We start from the raw sequence: 24,965 nt of genomic DNA, 5'->3' as shown, positions 1-24,965 counted from the left end.
CCAGGTGGATTTACAGAGCAGCAGCACCAGCACATCCCTCCACTGGTTCTGTGGGCAGAATGGGTCCAGTCCTGCTCCCTGGCACCACTGGGACCCACGCATGGCTTGTTCTTGGCCCCAAAACCTGTGCCCATCTGCCCCCTCTACTCTGCCTGTACACCCCCTGCCCCTAAATCCACTCCTATCGGCTTCTGCTCTCCCAGCCAGCTGGGATGTTTGCCCTGACACGTCCTGCACCACTGGGGAGGGGACAGGTCCCAAGAGCCATCCCTGGCAGGACACCACGCTGTGCCGTGGTCCTGCAGATCAGCTCGGTGCCAGCTGCTGGCCCAGCGGGGGGCTCTGTCCCCACCGCCCTGCAAAGTGGCTGCGCAGGCATGGGGGCTCTGCCAGGCCTGGCCAGGGCTCCGCTGTGTCCCCTCCTGCAGCAGCGCCCTGGGGGGAATGGTGTGAGGACCAGGCACGGCAGGGAGCTGCCACAACCGGGTCTGTGTGGCTGTGGCGTTCCCCCCGTGGACCCCATTCCCTGCAGGGAGTCCTGGGCTGGAGCTGGGCAGGGGTCTTGGCTCTGCCCGCCGACTGCGCACCCACCCTCTCCCCAGTGCCACAGCACCAAAGAGTTTCCCTATCGTCCTGTTCCCCCTCCGACAGTCAGCCAGGGTGCCCTGCCACCCCCGCAGCCTGTGCTCAGGGGTCTCCCCCCTCCTGTCTGTCCCCAGCACCTCGGCCCTGCTCGGAGAGCGAGTTCTCGTGTGCCAATGGCCGCTGCATCGCAGGCAGGTGGAAGTGCGACGGGGACCACGACTGCGCGGATGGCTCCGATGAGGTACGGTGCTGGGGGGGGGGGGGTCTCTGCCAGCACCCCCACCTCCCTGCCTGCATGTGGGAGCGGGGCCACATCCCCCGGATCTGCCACTGGTCCCCCTCACGTTGCGAGGCAGCCCCAGTACCTGGAGAGCCGGGGTCTGAGGGCCTGCTCCTGGCTGCAGCCACGGGGCAGGAGCCTGCCACGGTGGGGGCTGTCCCTGCTGACCTCTGTCCCCAACCTTTCCGCTGCAGAAAGACTGCACGCCCCGCTGCGAGTTCGACCAGTTCCAGTGCAAGAACGGGCACTGCATCCCCATGCGCTGGCGCTGTGATGCTGACGCCGACTGCATGGACGGCACTGACGAGGAAGACTGCGGCACTGGAGGTAAGGGTGGTGCTGTGCCGCTCCTCCTGCCCCCTTTGCTGGTCGTGCCCCCCGCCCTGTGCCCCATATCCCTGTGGGGTGGTCGCAAGGCTTGTGATGGGGCTGCTGTCTGCCCGTGCTGTGGCTGTGGGGTTGGCAGCAGCAGTGCAGGTTGGCCATCGCAGCAGGGTCCTGTCAAACACCAGATCTCCCCTCAGTGCTGGTGCCAGCACCACTAAGCCCAGTTCCAGTGGGGTGGGGGGGTCAGACATGTACGCAGCCCCCTCAGGGTCCCCAGCTGTGCTGGAAGCAGGAGGGGCAGCACCCGGACACTGCCGGCTCATGTGTGGCTTCCTTCCTGCCCCGTGCTGTCCTGCAGTTCGCACCTGCCCCCTGGACGAGTTCCAGTGCAACAACACGCTGTGCAAGCCCCTGGCCTGGAAGTGTGATGGGGAGGACGACTGTGGGGATAACTCAGACGAAAACCCCGAGGAGTGCTGTGAGTGACGTTGCCTTGCCTTTCCCCGCTCCTGGTGTGCAGTCGCCCTGGCACCCGCCAGCCAGTGAAGGGAGGCATTGCCGGAGCTGGCACCCCGAGGGGCTTGGGCACCTCTCCTTGGCACCTCCAGCTGTGCCAGGAGGACAGGGTTGGGGGGAGGCTCTGCTCCAGAGCTGCCTTGCAGAGAGCTGGGGCTGGGGGAGGACAGGGCAGAGAGGCTGAGCCTTCCCGCGGCGCGGGCCGGCGACGGATGGTTGTCTTTGCTTCAGTCTCTTTGCTTTAGTCTCCGGAGCCTGCTCGCACCTGTGGGACAGGCCACTCTGGGATCGGGCAGAGGCCGAGCGGCAGCTTGTGACAAGTGTGACAGCCTGGCTATGGCGTCTCCTTTCACCGTCACCGTTTGTTTCTGTTTGCTGGTGCAGTGAAATTCCAGTGTCCCCCCAACAGACCGTTCCGCTGCAAGAACGACCGGGTATGTCTGTGGATCGGTCGACAGTGCGACGGCATCGACAACTGTGGAGACAACACGGATGAGAAGGACTGTGGTGAGTGCGGACTGGGTTGGCTGCTGTCCTCGGGCTGGGCCTCGCAGGGCCCTGGCTTCAACCCAGGCGATAGTGTTTGCTTCACCCCCCTCCTTCTTCCAAAAATCGGGAGGCGAGCGCTAGTATCCTGGGACCCTGCCCTGGCCACTCTCACCCTGTCGCACCCGTGGGGCCGGGTGCCCAGGGCCGCAGAGCGTCACAGCTGCTGCCCGTGCTCCCACAGAGTCCCCCACGGCCAAGCCCAAGAGCTGCAGCCAGGACAAGAACGAGTTCCTGTGTGAGAACAAAAAGTGCATCAGCGCCAACCTCCGCTGCAACTTCTTTGATGACTGCGGAGATGGCTCTGATGAGAAGTCCTGCTCCCACGGTGCGTGGGTAGCTGGGGGGGTGCCGAGGGGGAATGTGTGGGGAGCTGTGGGGTGGTGGGTGCTGACAGCGTCTCCCACCGCAGACCACAAGTCGTACGACTGCATGACCAACACCACCATGTGTGGAGATGAGGCCCAGTGCATCCAGTCGCAGCCCACCTCGTACTGCACGTGCCGCAGAGGCTTTCAGAAGGTGCCAGACAAGAATTCCTGTCAAGGTACTTCCACCACGGCTGGGGAGCACTTGAGGTCTGGCCGTTGGGTTTACGGCTGGCTTTCACCCCTAAGATGCCCCTTTCTATCCCTGGAGTGGCGGGGGTGTCACCAACGGTGTCCTTGGGGCACTGGGGTCTCAGAGATGGGGTCTCTGAGCCCTGCTAGCACAGCACAGCCCCCAGAGAGGGCCTGAACCTGGCCTTGCTTGGAAACACCCTCCTGGTCCCCCCGTGACCCCTATCTTCCCTCTGCCCAGATGTCAACGAGTGCCTGCACTTCGGGACCTGCTCCCAGCTCTGCAACAACACCAAAGGCTCCCATGTCTGCAGCTGCGCCAAGAACTTCATGAAGACGGACAACATGTGCAAGGCAGAAGGTTGGGGCTTGCACAAATCCTGAGCATGTCTTTATGTCTTCCAGCCCCCGTTCCTTCTCCTCCTCCCCCTGTATTCTCTGCCTCTTGGGGAGAATCCATCCCATCCTTCCTCCTGGGATGCTCAGCCTGGCCCTGTCAGGGGTCTCCTATCCGTCTGTTTTTGCCCAAAGGGGTGCTGAGAGACCCAGTCCCATGCCCCACCATAGAGCTGGGCTGGCCCCAGGCTCCCGGTCCTGCACTAACAGCTCCTCCTCCGCAGGCTCAGAGCACCAAATCCTCTACATCGCGGATGACAACAAGATCCGGAGCATGTACCCCTTCAACCCCAACTCTGCCTACGAGCCGGCCTTCCAGGGTGACGAGAACGTGCGCATCGATGCCATGGACATCTACGTCAAGGGCAACAAAATCTACTGGACCAACTGGCACACGGGCAGGATCTCGTACTGCGAGCTGCCGGCCTCCTCTGCCGCCTCCACCGCTTCCAACCGCAACCGGCGCCAGATCGACGGTGGCGTCACCCACCTGAATGTGAGCTCTGTCCCCGCGTGGCAGGAGGCACGTGGCCAGGCTGCTGGGGTCCGGCCCTGACCCCTTCCCTCCTTTCTGCCCTTCCCAGATCTCTGGGCTGAAGATGCCGCGGGGTATCGCCATCGACTGGGTTGCTGGGAACATCTACTGGACGGACTCCGGGCGGGATGTCATTGAAGTGGCACAGATGAAAGGCGAGAATCGCAAGACGCTGATTTCAGGCATGATCGATGAGCCGCACGCCATCGTAGTTGACCCGCTTAGGGGGTGAGACTCCAGCCCTTTCTCACTTCCTCTCTACTCTGTCCTCACCCCAGTCCCTTACCAATAAGCCCTCCGTGGTAGAAGCTTCCTGTGCCCCATTGGGAGCGTGAGTTGTATCTGGAGTCAGCTAGCCCCTCAAGGATGGCATTGAGAGAAGGCTGAGGGTTTCTCTGATGGGCTGTTGGACTGTTTTACTCTTTCCCTCCTTACTCCCCCAATGAGAATGACCGGCCTGTGTCCTTCACAGGACCATGTACTGGTCAGACTGGGGCAATCACCCCAAGATTGAGACGGCCGCTATGGATGGGACACTGCGCGAGACCCTGGTGCAAGACAACATCCAGTGGCCAACAGGTGAATAAAAATGGGTGCCAGGAGGGGCAAAAGGGGTGGTAAAGGCCTTGGCATACAGCAGGGGGACACAGCTGAGCCCTGTGACCGGCGTGGACAGGGCATGAAGGCATGGCAGGGTGGCGGATGGCTCTGCTGGCCAGCAGGGGCTTTGGGTGGGCTACGGGCTTGTCCCTCACTGGGGTGTGTTTGCACCAGGCCTGGCCGTGGACTACCACAACGAGCGGCTGTACTGGGCTGACGCCAAGCTCTCCGTCATCGGCAGCATCCGGCTCAACGGCACTGACCCCGTTGTGGCCATTGACAACAAGAAAGGTGAGCAGCACCCCGAGAGCCCCTGGAGCAGCAGGGAAGAGGCTGATCTGGCCAAGGTCGATGTCCCTGGGTTGGGAGTCCCACGAGGCTCCCTGGGGGCCCATGACCTGGCTTGTGACCTGGCTTGGGAGCAGGACAATCCCCTAGCACTGATCAGGGATGCTCAGCAAACAGTAGTGAGCACAGATCTTACTCGTTAAATGTTCCACAGCAGGACCAGAGCCTGCTGACACTGCTGTCCTCCCTGCTGCCTGCCTTGTACAGGGTGGGAGGCCCTAGCCCAAAATCCATCCAAAATCCATCATCCCTGTCCAAGGCAGCGACTGGCCAGCTGTGCTGTCAGCTCCTGAGCCACCTCTGACTGCTCGTGTCCTCTCTTCACTTCCCCAGGGCTGAGCCATCCCTTCAGCATTGACATCTTTGAGGACTACATCTATGGTGTCACCTACATCAACAACCGCATCTTCAAGATCCACAAGTTCGGGCACAAGTCTGTCACCAACCTGACGTCGGGCCTCAATCACGCCACCGACGTTGTGCTCTACCACCAGTACAAGCAGCCGGAGGGTGCGTGTCGGGCCTCAGGCCCTTGGTCTGGGGCAGGATGCGTCCTTTCAGGCACAGAAAGGACGAGGGGAGCGCTGGCAGAGGACTCAGCATTTCTTGAGCAGTTTATATGGCCAGGGTGGGAGAGTGGGGGCCCCTTGGTTGGCAAAGCAGGGGGTTCACGTGGGACAGGGCCTACCCAGGCGCACTGGAAAGCTATCGGTTGGTGGCCTGAAGGCACTGGGAGATGGGGTTGTTTGGGGGCTGTTTGCCAGGAGGGTGCCAGGACAGCTTGCCGTGCCTCACCCCACGTCATCCCTTCTGTCCCCCCCACAGTGACCAACCCTTGCGACCGTAAGAAGTGCGAGTGGCTCTGCCTGCTGAGCCCCAGCGGCCCCGTCTGCACCTGCCCCAACGGCAAGCGCCTGGACAACGGCACCTGCGTGGTCATCCCCTCGCCCACCGCCTCTGCCGTCGGTGAGTGGTCCCAGGGGCCAGGAGGAGGCTGGGGGCTGCCCCAGGGCGGCACGGCATGGCCCCACTCACCTCCCCCCCTCGCCCCCAGTGCCCACCACCGACACCTGCGACCTGGTGTGCCTGAACGGGGGCAGCTGCTTCCTCAACGCCCGCAAGCAGGCCAAGTGCCGGTGCCAGCCGCGCTACAACGGCGAGAAGTGCCAGATCAACCAGTGCTGGGACTACTGCCAGAACGGGGGCATGTGCGCTGCCTCCCCATCAGGTGAGGGCTGCTGCGGGGGCCGGGCTGGTCCTGGGTGGACGGGCCAGCGGAGCGGCGCCCTGACAGCTCTTTTCTCAGGCATGCCAACCTGTCGCTGCCCCACCGGCTTCACGGGGCCCCGGTGCAACCAGCAAGTGTGCACCGACTACTGCCTCAACAACGGCAGCTGCACGGTCAACCAGGGCAACCAGCCCAACTGCCGCTGCCTGCCCTCCTTCATCGGGGACCGCTGCCAGTACCGTGAGTGCTGCTCGCGAGGGCGGCTGGGGACAGCACCCGGGAATTGGGGACCGCTGGGCGGCACCGCTCTCCTGGGGGATGCTCTCCAGGGGTTGCGGGGCGGTGGGGTGCTCTGTGGGTGAGCAGGGTGGTGAGCAGCCTTGCGGTCGGTCTCAAGGGGGCCAGCGTGGGGCTGCCCCCCACCCACCCTGGCTCTGCTATCCCCTGCAGGGCAGTGCTTCGACTACTGTGAGAACGAGGGGGTGTGCCAGATGACGGCCAGCGGCGTCAAGCAGTGCCGCTGCCCCCCGCAGTTCGAGGGCGCCCAGTGCCAGGAGAACAAATGCTCCCGGTGCCAGGAGGGCAAGTGCAGCATCAACAAGCAGAACGGAGAAGTGTCCTGCATGTACGTGCCAGGGCTGGTGAACTCAAAAGGAGGGAGAGGGGTTGGGTGGGCACGGAGACCCAAGAAGGAACTTGTATCCTGTGGCCGGATCATCCGGGCACGGCCACGGCTGCGAGGTGCTGGTTCAGTAATTGGGGTCTGGCTGTTGAAGGGCAGCTCAGATCGGTGGGAGCCCTCAGGGTGATGGGGCGCAGTGGTGGAGGGGTCTGCCCGGGCCCATCCTGGTGACCCAGCAGCCACGGGCATGGCACAGCACGGCCCTGTGCGGTGCCAGCAGAGTCTGGGGCACTGTGGGGCAGGTGCAGGGCAGAGGGGAGCTCGTGGGTGCCTGCGTCCTGATCCGCTCTGCCCCACAGCTGCCCCGATGGCAAGATAGCTCCCAGCTGCCTGACCTGTGATGACTACTGCATGCACGGCGGGACCTGCTCCATCAGCGACAAAACGCAGCTGCCCGAGTGCCTGTAAGCAGAGCTGGGGGCTGGCCACAGTGCTTATGGGGGGCTATGGGTGGGCCCCAAGGTCTCCAGGGAGGGTGAAGGATTATTTTCTTGCCCCCTAAGCACAGGGAGCACATGACTGACAGACCCCAATCTGTGCCCCCCCCCCCCCCCCCCTTTCCATCCAACCACCCCCTGACCCACAGGTCTGTGCCCCACCTCTCGCCCCCACCCCCCCGCATGATGTCCTGCCCCCCGCTAACCCCGCTGCTCTCCCCGTGCTCTCAGGTGCCCGGTGGGGATGACTGGGACGCGTTGCGAGGATTTCATCGTCAGCGAGCAGCAGAGCAACCGTACGTACAGCACGCCCTGCCCTGGGAGGCTCAGCCCCAGGGTGGGGGTCGGGACGAGAAGCCTGTACCCCCCTCCCAGCTTGGGGGGTGCTCCTGAGCCCCATTCTCCGGGTGGGGATGGGGTGCTCCTGCTCCAGCTCTGACCCATGGGGACGGTGTCAGCTGCCACACACCTTGACCAGCACCTGCACAAATTCCCTTGTCCTGCAGGAACGGCCTCCATCATCATCCCCATCCTGCTGCTGCTGATCCTCCTCACCGTGGTGGCTTTTGTCTGGTACAAGTGGAGGATTAAGGGGTGAGTGGGGGCACTCCAGGGGTCCTGATGGATTGTTACTGAGCCGAGACGGGCTTGAAAACGCCTTGGCTGCGTGGTTCAAACAAGCAGGAGGGGCTGCTGGGGGGATCTAGGCCCCTTTGCTGCACCTTGCGCCCTGACCCCGTGTTTTGTGCCCTCCCCAGCGCCAAGGGCTTCCAGCACCAGCGGATGACGAACGGTGCCATGAACGTGGAGATCGGGAACCCCACCTACAAGATGTACGAGGGGGAGCCCGACGACGACGTGGGGGAGCTGCTGGACGCTGACTTTGCCCTGGACCCTGACAAGGTGCGGAGCAGGGTCTGCGTGGCTCAGGAGGGCCCTTGGGTGTGCGAGACCAGCCTGAGAGGGGGCTGCCCTCTGTGCAGAGGAGGTTGGGGGGCTCAGGGACAGTTTGGGGACGGATGGTGACAGCCACAGCCTTGACAGCACTGCTGCCAGTTCAGGCTTGCACCGAGGCCGTTGTGCCTGGCACCCTGGGGCGAGGGTCCCCTCCGGGACCAGCTGTGCTGGGGAGGGGGTGTCTGTGCCCCCTCCTGACCTGCGCCCCCCTCCTCTCCGCAGCCCACCAACTTCACCAACCCCGTCTACGCCACGCTGTACATGGGTGCCCACAACAGCCGCAACTCGCTGGCCAGCACGGACGAGAAGCGGGAGCTGCTGTCGCGGGGCGCAGACGATGACCTGGCGGACCCCCTGGCGTAGGGACGGCGCGGGGGCGAGGGGCCGCTGCTGGCCTGGCACAGACACCCATGGCGGAGGGGATGGGGTGGGGGGGGGGGGGGGCGGGCAGGGGGCGGGGGGGAGCCGAGAGCCACTGTATAAATGTACAAATGAAGGATTATTACTTTTCTATGTGAGCAGTATTATTACCTGTATATTCCCCAGCACCTGGCCTCAGCGCCTCTTCGTTGCCAGATCCGGCTTTGGTTTAGTTGAAATTTCTCGACATCGGGGGCCCCCCCCCTCCCTTCCCCCGCTACCCCCCTGTGTCCCCCCCCCACCCCTTCCCCGCACGGGCTTGGCACGAAGGTGCCGGGACGAGGACGGCCGAGGACGAGCTCGCGGGGCCACCGGCGGATGGGGCAACCGCCGCAGGCGGCGAGGGCAGAGCGGGGCCCGCGCCCACCCCGGCTCTCGGCTCCAGTCCCCCCCCCACCCGCAGCCCCCCCTGAGACCCCCTCTTTTGCCCACCCCCCCCCCCACCACGCTGCTCCCCTTTCCCCCCTTTCTCTCCGCTGCTCCCCAGCATCTCGGCCCCTTCTGGCTCTGCCCGACTGTTACAGGGGGACGGGGACGAAGCCCCCCCAGCCCCGCTGCGGCGCAGGGTCCCCCACCTCGCTCTGGCACCACCCCCCACCTCGCCTGCTCTCCGACATGCACATTTTTTAACAGGAAAAAGAAAAAAAAAAAAAAAACAAAAACATAAAAAAAAAAAACACAAACAAACCATGGAAATGACCTAGCTTTTATAGTAGAAATAAATAAACGCATGTGGGGGGAGGGCAGGGGGCGACCCCATCCTTTTATTGGGGGGAAATGTTTTAATAATTTTTGCTGGATTACTTTACAACTAAACAAAACAGATATTGTTATAAATAAAATTTGTAAAAACTGACGCGCAGGCTCCTGCTTGGTGGCAATGGGGGGGGGGGGGGGTTCGGGGGGGCTGCGGGCACATCCTGCCGGGGCTGTGGCTGCTGGGGGGGGGGAGGGAGGGAGAGGGAAGGGGGCTCGTGTGTGCCCCCCGCTGCTTTGGGGGGGGGGGTCCCCGCTGCAGGGGGGGTCCCAGCTCCCCGAGCCCCCCGGCGGGGCGCTGCGCCCCCCTCCTACCGCCAGGTGGCGCCGCCGCCCTCGGGAACGAAGCTGGGGGGGGGGGGGAGAAATTGGGGGGGGCTGCGTGCCCCCCCCCCCCCCCCAGCGTTTGCAGACCCCTGTGCAGACCTTCCCCCCTACCCCACCTTATCCCCCCCCCCTCCCACCCCTATCCTCGCGGATCTTTCACCCCCCCACGCGTGGGGAGCGGAGCAGGACAGAGGCGGCCGCGGCCCCCCCCGGCCCCCCCCCCGGCTCCGCAGCTGCCTTTGAAGGCCCCGAGCCCCGCTACAGGATCCGGCGCGGCCCGACCCTCAGATCTATTTCCATCCCGGCTCTTTGTTCACTTATCGGTTTCTTGTATCTCCTCCAGAGGTTTTTTTTTTTTTTTTTTTTTTTTTTTTTTTTTTCCTCCCCCGTTCCCCCCCCCCTTTTTTTTTTTCTTCTTTTTCTTCCAATTCAATGCATATATATATTTTTTAGCCCTTCGCTCGTCTCCCCTCGCCTTGCCCCTGCCCTTCCACAGCTCTTAGGGCTGTTACTTGGGTGGGAGAGGGACTGGGGGTGGGGGGGCGGGGGGGGGGCTAGAGCCCTGCCTGAGACCCCTGGTGAGACTCCCGGGGGGGGCCCAGGCGAGGCTCCCAGGAGCAGGGCAGGGGCTGGGGTCGGCCCCACGCAGCCCCCAGCCACCCCAAACCCCCCCTTGGCCAGGGGGGTGAGGCAGGGGGCGAAGGCAGCATCCAGGGGACAGCACAGGGGGTGCCCGGCGGGGGGGGGTCTGCTGTGGGGTCATAGCAGGAGATGGTGCTGGGGGGGTCTGAGGATGGACCCGAGGCAGGGCGAGGGCCTGGGAGCCCCAGTAGGGTGCTGGGTGCCCCCTGCCCAGGGCTGCTGGGGGGGGGGGGCTGGCAAGGCTGGGGGGCTGCTAAAGGGAACGTATGGGGCTGGCGGGGGGGCTGCATTGGGCGGGGGGGGGCTGCATGGGGCATGCACCAGCGCTGCCCTCGCCTTTCTCCGGCGCTCGCCTTCATTCCGCTCCCTCTCCCTGTTCCTCGTTTCCCCTTTACCTTTTATTCATTTTGTCTCCACACGTACACGCGTTCCTGCAATGTCCCCCTCCGTGTCCCCCCCCCTTACAGCCTGCACTTGCCCCCCAGCCCTGCTGGTACCAAAACCCCTGCCGGTGGCTTCCCGGGGAAGACAAGGAGATAATAACGGTGCTCGCAGTGAGCGCAGCAATAACGGGGAGTGCTGGGGGGGGGTCCCTGCAGAGCTGGTGGGGGGGGGGCGAGAACACCTGGGGGACTGGGGGACCCTCTGTGAGCCTCGAGCCCCCCAGAACCACGAGCACATGCGTGTGCGTCTGCGTGCGTGCGTGCACACGCATGCACATCTGTACGGACACGCGTGTGCATGCGTGTGCACCTGCGTGCACGTGTGTGCAAATCTGCGTGTGCCCAGCTGCACGCACACGCGTGCAACACGGGGCCTGTGGCCAGCCTGCAACGCTGGGGGGGGGGGTTGCAAAGGCTGGGAGGGGGGCTTTGCACGCTCCAGGGTGTGCACGGCACCCTGGGGGTGCAGGGGGGCACCTGGGGGCTGTCCCCCCCCCCCCCCAAAACACTCCCTCCCGTAGGGGGGTCCCCATCCCCGCTGGGAGCTGTGGGGGGGGGGCGAGAAGGGCAGGGGGGAGGTAGGCAGAAGGAAGGTGAGCAGGGGAGAGGTGGAGAGGGGGGGTACGCACGACCCCCCCCCGCACCACCCCATGCGGTGACCCCCCCCGGGAGAGCCTCTTGGGTGGGTTGGGGGGCACCGGAGCTGCTCCCCCCTCCCTGGGGCTGCTGCTGCCGCTCCCCGGTGCCGGTGCCGGTGCCGGTGCCGGTGCCCCCCCCCCCCTCTCCCGGGGCGGGAGGGGAGGGGGGGGCTTGGGGAGGGGGGGTGGGGGGGGGGGCCGGGATTGGCGCTGCGCCGCGGAGGCGCCGCCCGGCCCCAGCAAGTCTCCAACTTTCTTCCCGCCGCCCCTCGCCGCCGCCGCCGCCCTCCCGGAGCCCCGGAGCCCCGGCGAGCCCCGCGATGCTCCGGTGCCGCCTGCCCCTGCTCGGGCCCTGGCTGCTGCTGCAGGTACCGGGCGGTAAAGTTGCTGCCTCCACCCGGGGGGGTGGGGGTAAGGTGGGGGGGGGGGGGAGATATTGCCGGTGGGGAGCGGGGTGGGGGGGCTTTAACCGGGGAGGGTGACGCGTGATGCTCGGGAGGGGGGGGGAAATTTGGGGGAGAGGGAGAAAATTCTGGGCAGGAAGGGAATTTTGGGGAGGGGGGGGGGTGAGGAATTCTGGGGAGGGGGGGGTGAAATTGAAATTTTGGGGAGGGGGAATCCTGGCGCCCGGGGTGCAATTCGGGCCCCGGGGGGGCCGTGCGGTCACGGGAGGGGTCGGGCGGTCACCGGGATTTGGGATAGTTACGGGGGGGTTGGGGGGGGGCGATCACGGCGGGGGGGTGTTGCAAGGAGGGGAATAAGAGAGTTGTGCGGCGGGGGGGGCACCGGGCAGGGATTGCACATCGGGGGGGTCCGGCTCGCCCCAAGTTGGAGAGGGCTCGGGGCTGTCCCGGGCTCCGCGCTCGGACCCCGGGCGGAGTTGGGGCCGGGGGGGGGCAGCGGTCGGTCCCGCCGCCGTGAATTCACCCCCCCGGGCCCCCCCCACCCCGCTGCAAAACGCGGAAGGCGCCGTCTGGCAGGTGCGGGGGGGGGCAGCGAGACACGCGAGACGGAGCCGGGTGTAAGCGTGGGGGCGGCCACGCGTGGGGGGGGGTCGTGTCCGCACCCCCCTCCCCACCAGCACGCCGTGGGGTGCTCATGGGGGCAGTGGGGCACGATCTTGGAGCAGGGGGAGGGATGAAGACCCCCCCCCCCCGGGGACAGGGGGTGCAGGGGTCCCCCCCCCAGCAGGCATAGGGGGTGTAGGGGGGGGCGAGCGGTGACAGCACCCGCAGCGGGGACACCTCGGTCCTGTCCAGCTCCAGCTGCATCTCAGCCCCCACCTGTACTGGGGGGGAGGGGGGGGGGCCTATTCCTCCTACCCCCCCCAGCTGGGGCATCTACCTCAGACTCTGCCCCTTTTCCTGCCTGAGGAGGGGCTGCAAATTCAGCGCCCCCCCCCCCAGCACTGTGATGCTTGCAGCAATATCCCCTGTCCTGAGAACTGGGAGCTCCCCCCCCCCCAAAGCTGCTCACCCCTGGGTGCCCCCCCCCCGGCACCCCCCCTCTGCACCCGGCCGTGCTCTCCCCCCACCGCAGGGCTTGGGGCTCGAAGCCACCTCTGGATCCGGTGGTCATGAAGAGGGGAGGGTGATTTGTGCCCCCCCCAGCCCTGCCGTGAGGAGGGGGGGGGTGCAGGCTGAGTGCCCAGCGGCTCTGATTTCCTGACACTCCATTTTTACTTTCCGTGTTTCATGAATAAAATCAAACGAGTCAATTCCCTCCCGGGAATTGGATGCACATCAGGGACCCCCCCCCCCCACACACACGCATAACCCTACCCCCCCCCCAGGCAAAGGCTCCCGCAACTTGTCTCTCGCTGGTGTGCTCTTTCCCTGCACGTCCATATATATAAATGTATAGAGAGAGCCGTGTGTGTGTCTGCGTGTGGGGGTGGCTCTGTGTGACCCCCCCCCTCCCCGTGTCCATCTAACGCAGAGCATCTGTCGGTGCTGGAGCTGCTTCAAGACAAATGGTTTTGTTTTGATGAAATCAGGAGCAGGGCGCTGCCCCTGTCCCCCCCCCTCCCTGCCTGCAAACACCAGAATGGGGCTGAGGGGGAGGATTTAGGTGGGGGGGGGATGAGGTGTGGGGCCCGTCTTATGGGGTGGGTGCGCAGGTGTGGGAGCCTCTCGCTGCATGCGGAATAACCTGGGAGGCGCACGAGCCCCCGGACCCTCAGTGTTGCATGGGGTGGGTTGCAAAAAGGGGCTGGGGGCTGCGGGGTGCGTCCCCACCCCGAGGGGCACAAGGCAAGGAGGTGCCCCCCCCACACACCCCTGCTGCCCTCTGGGCCCACTGGGGAGAAAGTTTTCAGCCCTCGCTGGGCGCAGCCAGCAGCCTGGGGAGTGGGGGCCCTGCTTGTGGCCCCCCCCTGGCTGCCACCCTGGACATCTGCACTGGGGGGGGGGCAAAAGCAGCTGCAGCCCCCCATGGGGGGGGCACGTGGCGTGTGGTGGGGTGTGCTCACTGCATACCTGGGGCACCCCAGCCCCACTTTGGGTCTTCGTGGGCACTCCTGGTGCAGAAAGGACGGAGCCGGACCCCTGGGGTGCCCCCCTGTGTGTCCCCCCCCCCCCCCAATGTGCCTGTGTGTCCCTGCCAGGGGTCTGTCTGTCTGCATCTACCCACTGGGGTGGTGGCCGTGCTCGCCCAGCCAGGTGTGGGCCTGTCTCTGTGGGTTGTCCCTGTGTCGTCCCCCCCCCAAGCCATGGCCCTTTGGGGCTGCTTCCCTCCGGGATTCGCCTTCTCCTTCCCCCTGCCCGGGTGCAGGACGGGGCAGGTGGGAGCGCTGCCACCCCAAACCCCCCCCCCGGTCATCATCCTCCTTCCACCTTTTGTGGGAAGCTCCTTCATGTCCGTGCATTGATTTTTTTTTCTGGGCATCGGGTGTTAAATTTGGGGGGGCCCTTGGCAGTGGGAGAAAGCGTGCGGGATGGGCTGGGCAGAGCTCTCGGGTGCTTCCTGCGGCCGTCCTTGGGCTCCGGAAAGGAGCGGCCGTCATTTTGCAGAGGAAAAGTGCCCGTCCGGCAGCTTTTTGGGGTGCCAACCCCAGCTCCAAACCGAGCCGTGGGCAGGAACGGGAATGTTGGGGACAGTTGGGACGCCCGGGTCCCCGCTCTGGCTGTGGGGTCCCCATGTCCCTGCCCGGCTGCGTGCACCCCGCGAGGCACCTGGAGCGCTGCCACCAGGTTTTTCCTTCCCGAATTAACCCTTCCCACGAAAATCCTGCCTTGTGGCCGTGCTGGCAGCAAGGCCGGTGCAGGGGGTGCTCTGGGAAACTCACCCCGTTGCGGTCCCTTCCCCTTTGCTGTCACCCGAGAGCTGTCACACGGCCGCGGGGCTGCGGGCTGACAGATGGCCTTGGCAATAAGCAGCTGCTGACAGCCCTTTTGGTGCAAGGACACCCCCAACTCCCCCCCCCCCCCAAACCCCTTCCCCCAGCTCTTATTAACGGGGAGAATTTCACCCTTCTGTGGCTCACTCCTCCCCCCCCCCCCCCCAATTTCCTCCCTCCAGTTTGTTTCTTAAGCCAAAACCAGCCGGATAGCAGGCTTCAGAGAGCACCTTTCCAAGTGGGGTAAGCGTGAGGCATTCCCCCCCCCCCCCCCCTTTAATTTTGGGGCTGTGTAGGGAAGAGCTGATGCAGGTGTTGCCGTTGGCGTCGAGCAGCCTGTGCTCGCGGTCCCCTCGCTTGCTGGGTGACTCACCCCGTCCCCAGCAGCCGCAGCATCAAGGGGAGGGAAGAGGGAATTTTGGGGAGGGCGTGAGACAGCTCTGGGGACGTGAACCTGAGCCCCCCAGGGCGCTTTGCTGGAGAGGTGGCTGCAAATTGTGGGGAGTGGGATGCGGGACCCTCCTGTCCCAATGGGGCCGGGCATGGGGCTGCCAGCAGCTGGGGGTGGGGGGGTGGGGGGTGGGATGGCACCGTTCCCATCAGGTGCTGGCAAAGGGGGGGAAGGTGCCGTAGTCCCCCCCGTGCCAGGAGTATCGGCCACGAGTGCTTTTGGCTGGCAAGGTCCTGTTTGCACCCGGCAGGGGCATTTTCCCACCCAAAGTGCCGTCCCGTGTGTCTTGGCTTAGGACTGGGTCAGGGGCTTGGCTGAGACCCAGCAAACTCAACTCACCCCCAGCTCCAAGGCTTTGAGAGCCCCTCACCATGGCTGCTTGGGGACAGCCAGCACTGGGACACCCCCTTTGCGCCCCCCCCCCCCTTTCCCCGGGGTCAGGTCCAGGAGCCTCCTGCCCTGCTGCTGCCTCCCCCTCTCCCTGCAGCCTCCGCAGCCCCGGGTGAGGCTGGAGGACAGAAATGGGGACGGGGCAGGGGGACGGTGCCGGGGGGGGGGGCCCTGAGAGCTGCAGGGGTCGGTGCCGCACGGCTCCGTGCAGCTCCCGCGGCTCCCCCGAGCCGCCTGGCTTTGCAGCGGGTGTTGTGTGCTCAGCATGGCTGAGCTAATCTATCGCCAAACAAACACGCGCTGTTATTCCGAAAGAAGGTTTCCAAGCGACTCATTTCCCTTTTTTTAATAACTCTTCCCAGTGGTGCCCTTTGCACCCTGAGCTGGGAGATTCAATAAGGCTGGAGCCTGGAGCGTGGCGCTGCTCAGCCTCCTGCTGAGGGGGGGCTGGTAGGAGTTGTGGGGGGGGGCAGCACCCTTGGGTGCCCCCCAGCCAGACCCATTCCTGTTCAGCTGCCTTGTTTTGGTTGAGGGGTCTGCTTTATTGCTTCCCCCCCCCCCCCCTCCCCGCCTTGTTTCTAATTGCCACTTGTCTGCAGGGTGCTGGCGCGGGAGCAGGGGACCCAAACCGAGGCACCCACGGGCGCTTCCTGCCACAGCATCCCTCCCCGAACACCGCTGGCCTGCCACTAATCACACCCGGACCAATTAACACTCCCAGATTAATGATTTATACCCCCACCCTCCAGCATCAACACCTCCCTGGGAGCTCATCCCAGGGCACCGAAGCCCTCACGGGCGCTGGCACAACCCGGGGTGGGGGGGCAATGGTGTGCCAAGACCCCGGTGTGCCGAGACCCTGGCAGCGCCATCCTCCTGCCCCCCCGCCTGCCCTGGCCGAGCTCCAGCATCTTTGAAGAGCTGCCTGGCTCAGCCTTCGTGCTCGGGCGCTGAAGGTAAATGGCCCAGGAAAGATGAAGCTTCCTCTCCAGCCGCTTGGATTGCTACTGAAGAAATAATCACGTCCCTGTGCCCGTGTTCCCCCCGCCCTCCCTGCTTTTTTTTTTTTTTCTTTCTTTCTTTCTTTTTTTTTTTTTTTTTTTTTTCCTGATCACTGTTGCAAAAGGAAAGTCATTGTGGAAATGAGCGCCCAGCCTGCAGAAATGATCGGCTGCAAAGAGCCTGCGGGGACCTGCACTTGGAGTGGGATTAATTTTCCCCTCCCCAAATTAATCCCCCCCCCCCCCTCCCTCCCCAGCCCTTGTTCCTTGGACGGGGGCTGCCTGCTGCTGCAGCCCGGCGTGCAGCAGCCCCCGCTCGCTGCTTTTGCCGTGGCTGGCAGCACGGGGGCAAGGAGCCTCCGAATTCTCCTCCGCCAATTCTGGCACCAGCGGAGGCACCTCCAGCCTCGGCTCCTCGTGGGGCGCAGCGATGCTCCGCATCCCTTCGCCTTACACCTGCTTGAGGCCGGCAGCCTGGGCAGGTCGGGGGGTGGAAATCAATCTGAATCCAGCCCCAAGGGGCGCAGAGGGGCTCTCGGAGGACAGGGGGCTGCCCCGCTGCTTTGGGTGGGACTGCCCGAGGGTCTCCCAGCGGGTTGGCATCGAGCACTGATACCGAGGAGGGTGTGGAGGGGTGGGCGGCCGTGCCCTGCTGCTGCTCCTCCCAAGGAGAATAAATCCTGGGTGGCCCTGGGAAAGCAGTGGGTGGTGGACAGGGGGGCACCGAGCCCCCTGCCGTGTCTGCATCCCCACCGAGGGGACCTGGAGTTTGCCCCCCCCTCCACGCTGACCTTCGCGCAGGACCCGTCTCGTGGGGAGGGGGGTGCGGAGCAGCGGGGGGAAGGGGCTGGAAATGCAATTTATGATCCCGCCTGATAAGATCTTATAAAATTTCCCGGGCACACTCGAAATTACATTTCCATAGCTCAGGAGAAGCGATCTCCTCGCACGCCGATACCTGCCACTTTTATGGCTACATTTATTGCAATAATAAAGTGAAATGGTGAGGCAAGGGGGGGGGGGGAAACAGGCCAGGGGGGGAGGCAGCTGGGCAGAACCGGGGGGCTGAGTCCCTGTGGGCCTGGGAGCCCTCTGCTTTGGGGGGACATGGGGGGAGCCGCCCCCTCTTTGCAGCCCCCTGAAAATCCTCTCCCGCTGAAGAGCCAGGGCAGCTCCGGAGGGGTCAGGCAGGGCAGGAGCCAGGGAAAATGAGGGAGAGCCACGAGGGGGCACTTGGGCATCCTGGCCGGGCCTCGCTGGCTCACCGGGGATGCTCAGATGCCTGCCTCAGTTTCCCTGCGTGCCATCCTGACCGGCTGACCGCGCCCCTGTAACATGCCCCGGCGCCTTGTTCCCCCCTCCTGAGCCTTGGAAGCTTGTCCTGAGCCCCCAGTGCTGTGTGGCCCCCCCTCTCCTTGTGCCCCCCAGTGATGCCATCCCCCCCCCCCAGCACTGAACCCCTGCTGGGTGCCATCTCCATCGCCTCTGAGCCCCTCGGCACTGCAGCTCTGTCCCTCCCCGCCACCCTCTCGCCAGCTCCTTGGTGCGCGGCCGCCTGCGCCCCCCTCTCCCCCTTCCTGCTCCGTTTATCTCCTCATTTTCTCATTCATTCTCTTTTCTTCCTTGAGTCCAATGAGTCACACAAGCCCTGAATCCTTTGCCTTGTGCTGTCTCCTCCCTTCTATTATATATTTTCCTTTGCTCTTAACAGCACTTTTCTTTTCCACCCGGGGGGGGGTGGGGGGGGGAGGATGGGGGTGTACATTTTTCCCTTCTTCCCCCCCCCCAGCCACATACCAGCTCCTGTCTCACCAAGAAGCCCTTAAAAATAATAAATAAATAAAACAGCAGCTGAGAAAAGAAAAGGCAGGAAACGAATGACAGGGAAAAGGAACCAAAACGAAAGAAAGAAGAAGAAGAGGGAGAAAAAAAAAAAAAAAAAAAAAAGTCCTACTCGGGCTATGAAATATTTATTAGCCAGCGCGTGCCGAGCGCGTTAATAAAGCCGCAGCATTTGCATATGTGTTCCGTCTGTGAGCAGAGAGGTGTCTGCTTGGGGGTGAGTGGAGAGGTGGTGGTGGGTGGCAGCCCTCTCCCGGCCCCGCGAGGCATCGGGCACGCTGCCGGCCCCGCGGGGCGTCGGGCACCTTCGTCACCGGCTGCAGGGGTGAGGCCACCGCGGGCCACGTAGCGGGAGCTGGGCGCTGCCTCGCGGGTACCTGCAGCTGCAGCCAGGGCGGGGGGTGTCAGCGGTGGTTTTGGCTCTGGGAGCTGCTCTGGGCTCTTTCCCTGGCGGTGAGCCCATCGCCGAGCCCACCGGCCTTCCTGCTGCCTGCGGGTCCTGCGCCCTGCGCCCCTCCCAGCCAGAAATGAGGCAGAGGCCGGGGGATCGGTGTGGCCATCAGCTGCATGCGCCGAGCTCATGTCCAGGACAGCTCGTCTACCATTGCTTTTCTTTGCAGGCGTGTGCTGAGATGTCCCCCCCCCAACCTGCCCAGTGCCCTGCAGCCCTCACCGCTGTCCCCTCCCCATGCACACCCTGCTCGGCTGCACACCCCTGCAGCCCCCTGGCTCCCCTCGCGCTGTCCCTGTGCCCTTGAGCTCTCACCGCTGGCAGAGCAGCAGCCTCCAGCACAGGCTCCTTCTTCCTCACCAGCAGGGACACAGAGCTGGGCTGGGGCTCAGCTTGCGGGGGCAGCCCCCCAGCTCCTGCCCACACCCCTGGCCCTAGCCCGGGGGTGCCAGCAGCAGGCTGACTCCTTGCGCTCACACCGAGGAGCTGCTGCTGCGCGTGGGTGCTCGTTGGCTGCCTTCTGCGCACCCACGAGGCTTGGGGTGAGCCACGGCCACGCTCTGGGGCACTCAGCGTGCAGCAACGTGACCGTCCTCACCCTGGGGGGGGGCACACGAACACACGCACCGAGGGGCGGTGGCTCACCGGCAAAGCACCGCCGCAGAGCCTCGCTTCGTGTGTGCGCGTGTAACCGTGCACGCGTGCGCACGGAGCTGCACCTAAGGGTGTGCAGGGCACGTGAAGCCATTCGTGCACACTCAGCAGGATGCGTGCACGCCAGCAGCCGCAGGCATTTGTTGCGCTCGTCTACACCCTCGGTGCAGGTGTGTGCTGGGATGTGCTGGCGCTGGGAGACGTCTTTGACGCACACCTGTTGGCACCCGCAGACGTGCGCAGCGCGCACAGACACGGGCACCCGCACGCCTCCTCTGCTCCCTCCCCACCCGCAGCCGCTGGGTGTGCGTTGCACGCCCTGGCACGCACAGGTGCATGCTCGGGTGCCTCTCCGCAGCCCGGCAGAGCCTGCCGCGGCACCGCGGCACCCTGCCACCGCATTAGCACCCGCGCAGCGCCCGCGAGATAAATGGGAGCTGTCAGAAGCACCTTGTTTGCTGCTAACCTTTGGAAATGCCACACCGCCCCAGGCTGCGCCGCGCGGGGGGGAGCGGGCCCGCAGGGATTGTCGCTCACCACCTCCAATTAATCTCTTTGCACTAACGAAGGCAGTAGGGTGACAGGGGGGGAGACCGGCTTGACCCCGGGCCCACAGGGAGAGCTGGGGAGCCCGACCCACGGAGCAGTGCCTGCTCAGCTGACGTCCCTCCGAGACTGGGGTCAGGATGGCCGCAGGGATGGCAGAGGGGTCCAGGACCACTGGGGTGGGAGCTTGTGCCTCGAGGCTGTACCCCATTAGACAGGGCCCCAATCTTGGGATGCTGCTGCATGGGCACTGGAGCTAATTCCCCCCCTGTCCCCAGCAGTCCCCCCTGCATTGCTCTGCTCCCCTCCGCCAAGGTGACCGCGTGTCTCAGGGGAGCTGCTGACGGCGCTTGGCTTTGCCAGCAAATGGGATGTGAGCGGCCATCACGGCCGGCCCTGACAAGCCAAATTGATGCCGGCACCGGGAGCCTTCCCAGTCCCTCCGCAGCCGCCCCCAGCCCTTCCCGCATCCTTGCCCGGTTGCTTTTGCACATGTAGAACCTAACACGGGGGCCTGCAGACACGTGGCGAATGCACAGAAAAGTGCACGGGGAGCTCGGGAGCAGCAGCAGCGTGTAACGCCGTCGGAGGGTAACGAGCAGACGCAGGAGCACACGCGTGAATAACAGCGAAACCCAAGCGACCCCGAGCCACGTGCACGCGTGGCGTGCCGCAGCTGGGGCGACCGCGGCGGGACGAGGACCTTTCCCCTTCCCCCCCCCCCCCACCGCCTACATCCATCCCAAAGGCTCATGTGCACGTGTGCGCATGCTGCACCCCACCACTAACAAGCAGAAACATTAATATTTAAAGCGAGGTGTGCGTGGGACCTGCCCTGAATGCTGACAGCACCGGCAGGGTGCAGAGGGGTGACCTTGGCTCCCCTCGGCCGCTGCTGTGGAAGATGCTCGCTATGGCCAGGCTCCGAGCCCCCCCCCCAGCCCACTTTGCCCCCCCGGCCAGGGGAGCTGCACCAGAGGGACTGCGGGCAGAAGGGGTCTGCGCCGCGCTTGTGCCGCAATCGATAGCCCTGGCTGCGTCGGCAGTGGCAGCCCTGCTCTGCTATTCCCTTTCATCCCTGGCTCCCCCAACATCCCAAGTTCCTGGGGAGGGAATGGGGGCTTGGGGGTGGGGGGGGGGGGTGTGTGGCAGCCTGGTCCCCACCTAGAGAGGCTGTGGGATGAGCTGGGGGGCCCAGAATTTCCCCACTGCATCCCATCACTTCCCCGTCCCCAGCGCATCGCCATCACGCCCCCATCCTCATTATGCCAGCCCCATCTGACCCCTCTCATTGAGGAGGTGAATTGGAAAGGGAAACTGAGGCAGGGGGAGGAGGTCTTGGTGGAGAGAACCCAGGCATCCTGCCTCTCAGCTCTAAATGGAAGGGGAGTGCAGAGCTGAGAAACCTCCAGAAAGGTTTGTGGGGCGTGGATGATGCGTGGCTACGTGCAGACCCCCACAGGTGCAGCCCCTGCACTGTCCCTGGCCCCTCTCTGATGGTTCAGGTGGGTTTGGGGCCATAGATCAGGTGCTGCCACCCCCCCTCCCCCCGTGCTCATTCCATGGTGACTGATTTTCTGCATGGCACAAGGAGGAGGCCACTGTCCCCACGGGGTGACACGGGGGCTCCCAGGGCTGTTGGATATGTGCTAGCAGGGGATTAATGGTGGGAGGGCAGCTGGGGTGGAGGGGAAGCGGGGTCCTGCTGGGGAGGCCGTGCCCACCCCGAAATGGCTCTCTGCCAGCTGGAGGGGGCTGGGGGCTGCCCTTCTCCCCCCTCCCCCAGTTCCCTCTCCATCTCACGGTCCTGCCGCGCTCCCTCCCTCTCTCCCTGGCTGGTAACGGCACCCGGCTTTGAAGCTGCGTTGAAATATAGATAAGGGCGAACGCGGCAGCCGTGCTCAAAGAGAGATTGGAGAGGGAGCCAGGGGGATGGCCGGGCCAAGCGGGGGCCTACGGGGATGCTCGGCGCAGCCTCACACCACAGCGCAACCCCTGTCCGCCCGGGCTCAGACCTCGCAGACTCATCTCCTGCCCTGCCCACGGACCCAGGGCTCAGCGCCCCCCGCCCGGGGCTCCCCTCACCCGGCTCCCCACGCAGGGGCTCGTCCATCAGCCGGTCCTGTGCACTCCTGGCAGCGTGGCGCAGGCGAGACCCGGCACGTCAGGGCAGATTTATGGGCTCAGCCCAGCACAAGCAGCAGGAAGGGGATCAGGCAGCGGAGCCAAGAGGTGGCAGCGCCCAGCCTGTGCCATCCTTCACGGTGGCCAGCAGAGACATGACCGCATGCACAGCCCCAGGTGGCTGCAGGGAGTGTGGGGACACTGGGGTTTGTCCCTCCCTGGTGGGGGCCCACGGGAGGTGCCCACAAGGCGTGCAGCAGTGCTGAGCCGTGCTGGTGGTGTTGCAGGACTGCGGTGCCAGGATGAGACCCCAGCAGCCTCCCCCACACACACCTTAGCCCTTCCAGCTGGCACTTCCACTCGCTGTCCTCCTCCTCCTCCTCCCCACATCCCCTTCGGGAAACAGGTCAGTGTCCAGATCAAAACCTGCCAGCACAGCCCAGCACCTGCCAGCTCGCAGCGACAGTGATTGACGAGGCCGGGGCGGCAGGAGCAGCGTTGTGCGCACCGGGAGCAGCTGGCAGGGCGCGAGGGGCACGCCAGGTGCCAAGCCAGGAGCAGCCAGAAAGAGGGACGGGGAGGAGGCAGGTGGGCTCAGACAGGGGGGATGTTTGGACACGGGAGATGCTCGGACATGGGAAATGCTCAGACATGGGACATTGGAGATGGGGGCCCAGGGTAAGGAGTTGCCGGGTTGCTGCCTTGCTTTGCCATGACAGGAGAGGTGCTGCCCCTCCTCACCCTGCTGGGAGCCTGTGCCTGGGGCCCTGGTCCCGTGGTGGTGCTGGTGCAGGGATGTTTTAGCTCTAGCTTTTGCTCCCCCCCCTCCTCCACTGCCCATCTTTTCTGCTTTAGATGCAGGTTCCCTCCCCTGGCAGAATACAGAAAGTGCCCTCCCAGCAGGGCGAGGGGGACCTGCTTGTTCCTTACGTGTGCCCCTCTGCAAACAATGCACCCCACTCTTCATCTGCGTCCGCCCCGGTGCAATTATCCTGGAGGGCGGAGCAGCCACTGAGCAGCCTGGCGGGAGTCTCTGTAATTTCAGCTGCAGATCAGAGGCGCTGGGTAATGCAATTAGGCTTCCCTGGCAGGCGGTGCGGGGCTCCGCTGCCTCCCCCTCTCTGTGCATGCTGCTGCCCCTCATCCCCCTGTTTTAATAGGCTCAGATAAAGCGGGGCAGGCAATAACAAATTGCCCAGCGCCCTGCTTCTTCCCATCACGGGGACATGGGTGATGCTGGGGAATCGGTCCTGGCTGCTGCTGTGTGTCTGGTGAAGGCTGGTGCAGGGGGATGCGGGCAGCGTGAAGCCCTGCTTGGACCTGGGCTTGGCTGGGGCATGGTGGACAGGAGGGGCCCTGGGAGCAGGATGGGTGCAGGAGGGATGCAGGGTGCAGGAGGAGAGCATGGTGCAGGAGAGATGCACGGTGCAGGAGGGATGCACGGTGCAGGAGGACATGGTGCAGGAAGGATGCACGAGGACACAGCCCAGGAGGGATGCACGGTTCAGGAGGGCATCGCGCAGGAGGGATGCAGGGTGCACGAGGAGAGCACAGTGCAGGAGTGATGCATGGTGCAGAGGAGGGATGCACGGTGCAGGAGGGATGCACGCGTGGGGCCAGGCAGGAGGATTTTGGAGGGGTGGCAGCACGCAGTCGTGCAGCCTCTGCCCTCTTTCCCCAGACTGTGTGCGCTGAGGGCCACATCGCCAAGACCCTCGGGTACCTGGAGCTGGGCACCTCTGGCCTCCTCAAGGATGTCCCCTATGGCACCCTAAAGCCCCCGATGCTCGACCCCGGGCGGCTGATGCCGGCTGAGCTCCCCCGGGGCGCCGGGCAGCCCCTCGGTGCAGCGCAGAGCCCCTGGGACTGGCAGAAGAACGGGACGGCCGGGGAGCTGCTGAGCCCCCGTGCCCGGCGCAAGCCCTCGCTCAAGTCCAGCCGCACCAAGAAGATTTTCGGCTGGGGCGACTTCTACTTCAACATCAAGACGCTCAAGTTCAGCCTGCTGGTGACGGGGAAGATCGTGGACCACATCAACGGCACCTTCAGCGTCTATTTTCGCCACAACTCCTCCAGCCTGGGCAACGTCTCGGTCAGCATCGTGCCCCCCTCCAAGGCGGTGGGCTTCGAGGTACTGGTGCCGGCGCCCCCGCCGCCCCCTCGCCTACCCCCCCAGCAAAGCACCCTACCCGAGGGGCGCCCGGCCAAGGCCCTCAATTGCCACGTGGAGTACGAGAAGACCAACAGGGCACGGAAGAACAAACCCTGCCTCTACGACCCCTCCAAGGTGTGCTTCACCGAGCACACGCAGAGCCACGCCGCCTGGCTGTGCGCCAAGCCCTTCAAGGTCATCTGCATCTTCATCTCCTTCCTCAGCATCGACTACAAGCTGGTGCAGAAGGTCTGCCCCGACTCCAACTTCCAGCACGAGAAGCCCTACTTCGGCTGACGGCCGGGGAGCACCGAGGCGGGTGGGGAGGGGGCTCCTGCACCCCTCCTCCCCCCCCCAAGGGAATCTGGGGGCTGCCTCCCCCCTGCCACCCCATTGTGGCCGGGCTCAGCCCCCACGCGTGGGCTCTGTCCCGGCAGGTCCCGGGCTCGGTGCCCACGTCTGGGGGCAGCCGGGCTGTGCGTACACGGTGACACCCCCGGGGGGGTCCCCGAGCTGTGGAGGGGGGGTGGGCAGCACCCCGAGACACCCCCCCGGGACCCCACCCGCCGGGAGCGCCCTGCCCGCACCCGCAGTCCCCCGGGGGCCACGGGGGGGAGAGGGTTCGAGGGGGGTAGGGGGGGGGGGTCCCCGTGCCCCCGTCCCGGCTCCGGAGGGGGCTTCTTGGGAATTTTTTTTTTTTTTTTTAAAGAAAAATGAAAACGGAGAAAAAAAAAAAAAAAGTTAAAAAAATATATATATAAAAGTAAAATGACAAAAATAAAAAGGAAAAAAAA

General features: G+C 64.7%; 2 protein-coding genes across 9 annotated transcripts in view; both read left to right on the top strand.

The window, feature by feature from the left end:
* Positions 1–9,273, top strand: part of LRP1 (LDL receptor related protein 1) — an 87,486-nt gene extending 78,213 nt beyond the window's left edge. For all 8 annotated transcript variants that reach the window (XM_072031914.1, XM_038171503.2, XM_072031910.1 and 5 more), the window contains 21 exons: positions 720–826; positions 1,060–1,192; positions 1,551–1,670; positions 2,093–2,215; positions 2,439–2,582; positions 2,667–2,801; positions 3,056–3,175; positions 3,435–3,706; positions 3,795–3,973; positions 4,218–4,324; positions 4,520–4,636; positions 5,027–5,203; positions 5,519–5,659; positions 5,748–5,921; positions 6,000–6,161; positions 6,372–6,546; positions 6,903–7,007; positions 7,272–7,336; positions 7,547–7,634; positions 7,799–7,943; positions 8,220–9,273. In XM_072031914.1, the coding sequence (XP_071888015.1) occupies positions 720–826; positions 1,060–1,192; positions 1,551–1,670; positions 2,093–2,215; positions 2,439–2,582; positions 2,667–2,801; positions 3,056–3,175; positions 3,435–3,706; positions 3,795–3,973; positions 4,218–4,324; positions 4,520–4,636; positions 5,027–5,203; positions 5,519–5,659; positions 5,748–5,921; positions 6,000–6,161; positions 6,372–6,546; positions 6,903–7,007; positions 7,272–7,336; positions 7,547–7,634; positions 7,799–7,943; positions 8,220–8,360 (2,930 nt within the window). In that variant the 3' untranslated portion in view covers positions 8,361–9,273. The remainder of the gene's footprint in view (positions 1–719; positions 827–1,059; positions 1,193–1,550; positions 1,671–2,092; positions 2,216–2,438; positions 2,583–2,666; positions 2,802–3,055; positions 3,176–3,434; positions 3,707–3,794; positions 3,974–4,217; positions 4,325–4,519; positions 4,637–5,026; positions 5,204–5,518; positions 5,660–5,747; positions 5,922–5,999; positions 6,162–6,371; positions 6,547–6,902; positions 7,008–7,271; positions 7,337–7,546; positions 7,635–7,798; positions 7,944–8,219) is intronic.
* Positions 9,274–11,412: 2,139 nt separating this feature from the next.
* On the top strand, positions 11,413–24,868 carry NXPH4 (neurexophilin 4). The gene is made up of 2 exons (XM_027445561.3): positions 11,413–11,591; positions 23,701–24,868. Exons 1-2 carry the CDS (start codon positions 11,544–11,546, stop codon positions 24,466–24,468), a joined length of 816 nt encoding a protein of 271 aa, XP_027301362.3. The 5' UTR covers positions 11,413–11,543; the 3' UTR covers positions 24,469–24,868.
* Positions 24,869–24,965: the final 97 nt, after the last annotated feature.

This window comes from Anas platyrhynchos, chromosome 34 (assembly GCF_047663525.1).
Source record: "Anas platyrhynchos isolate ZD024472 breed Pekin duck chromosome 34, IASCAAS_PekinDuck_T2T, whole genome shotgun sequence".
Classification (NCBI taxonomy): Eukaryota; Metazoa; Chordata; class Aves; order Anseriformes; family Anatidae; genus Anas; species Anas platyrhynchos.
This window is presented reverse-complemented; position numbering and strand designations above follow the sequence as displayed.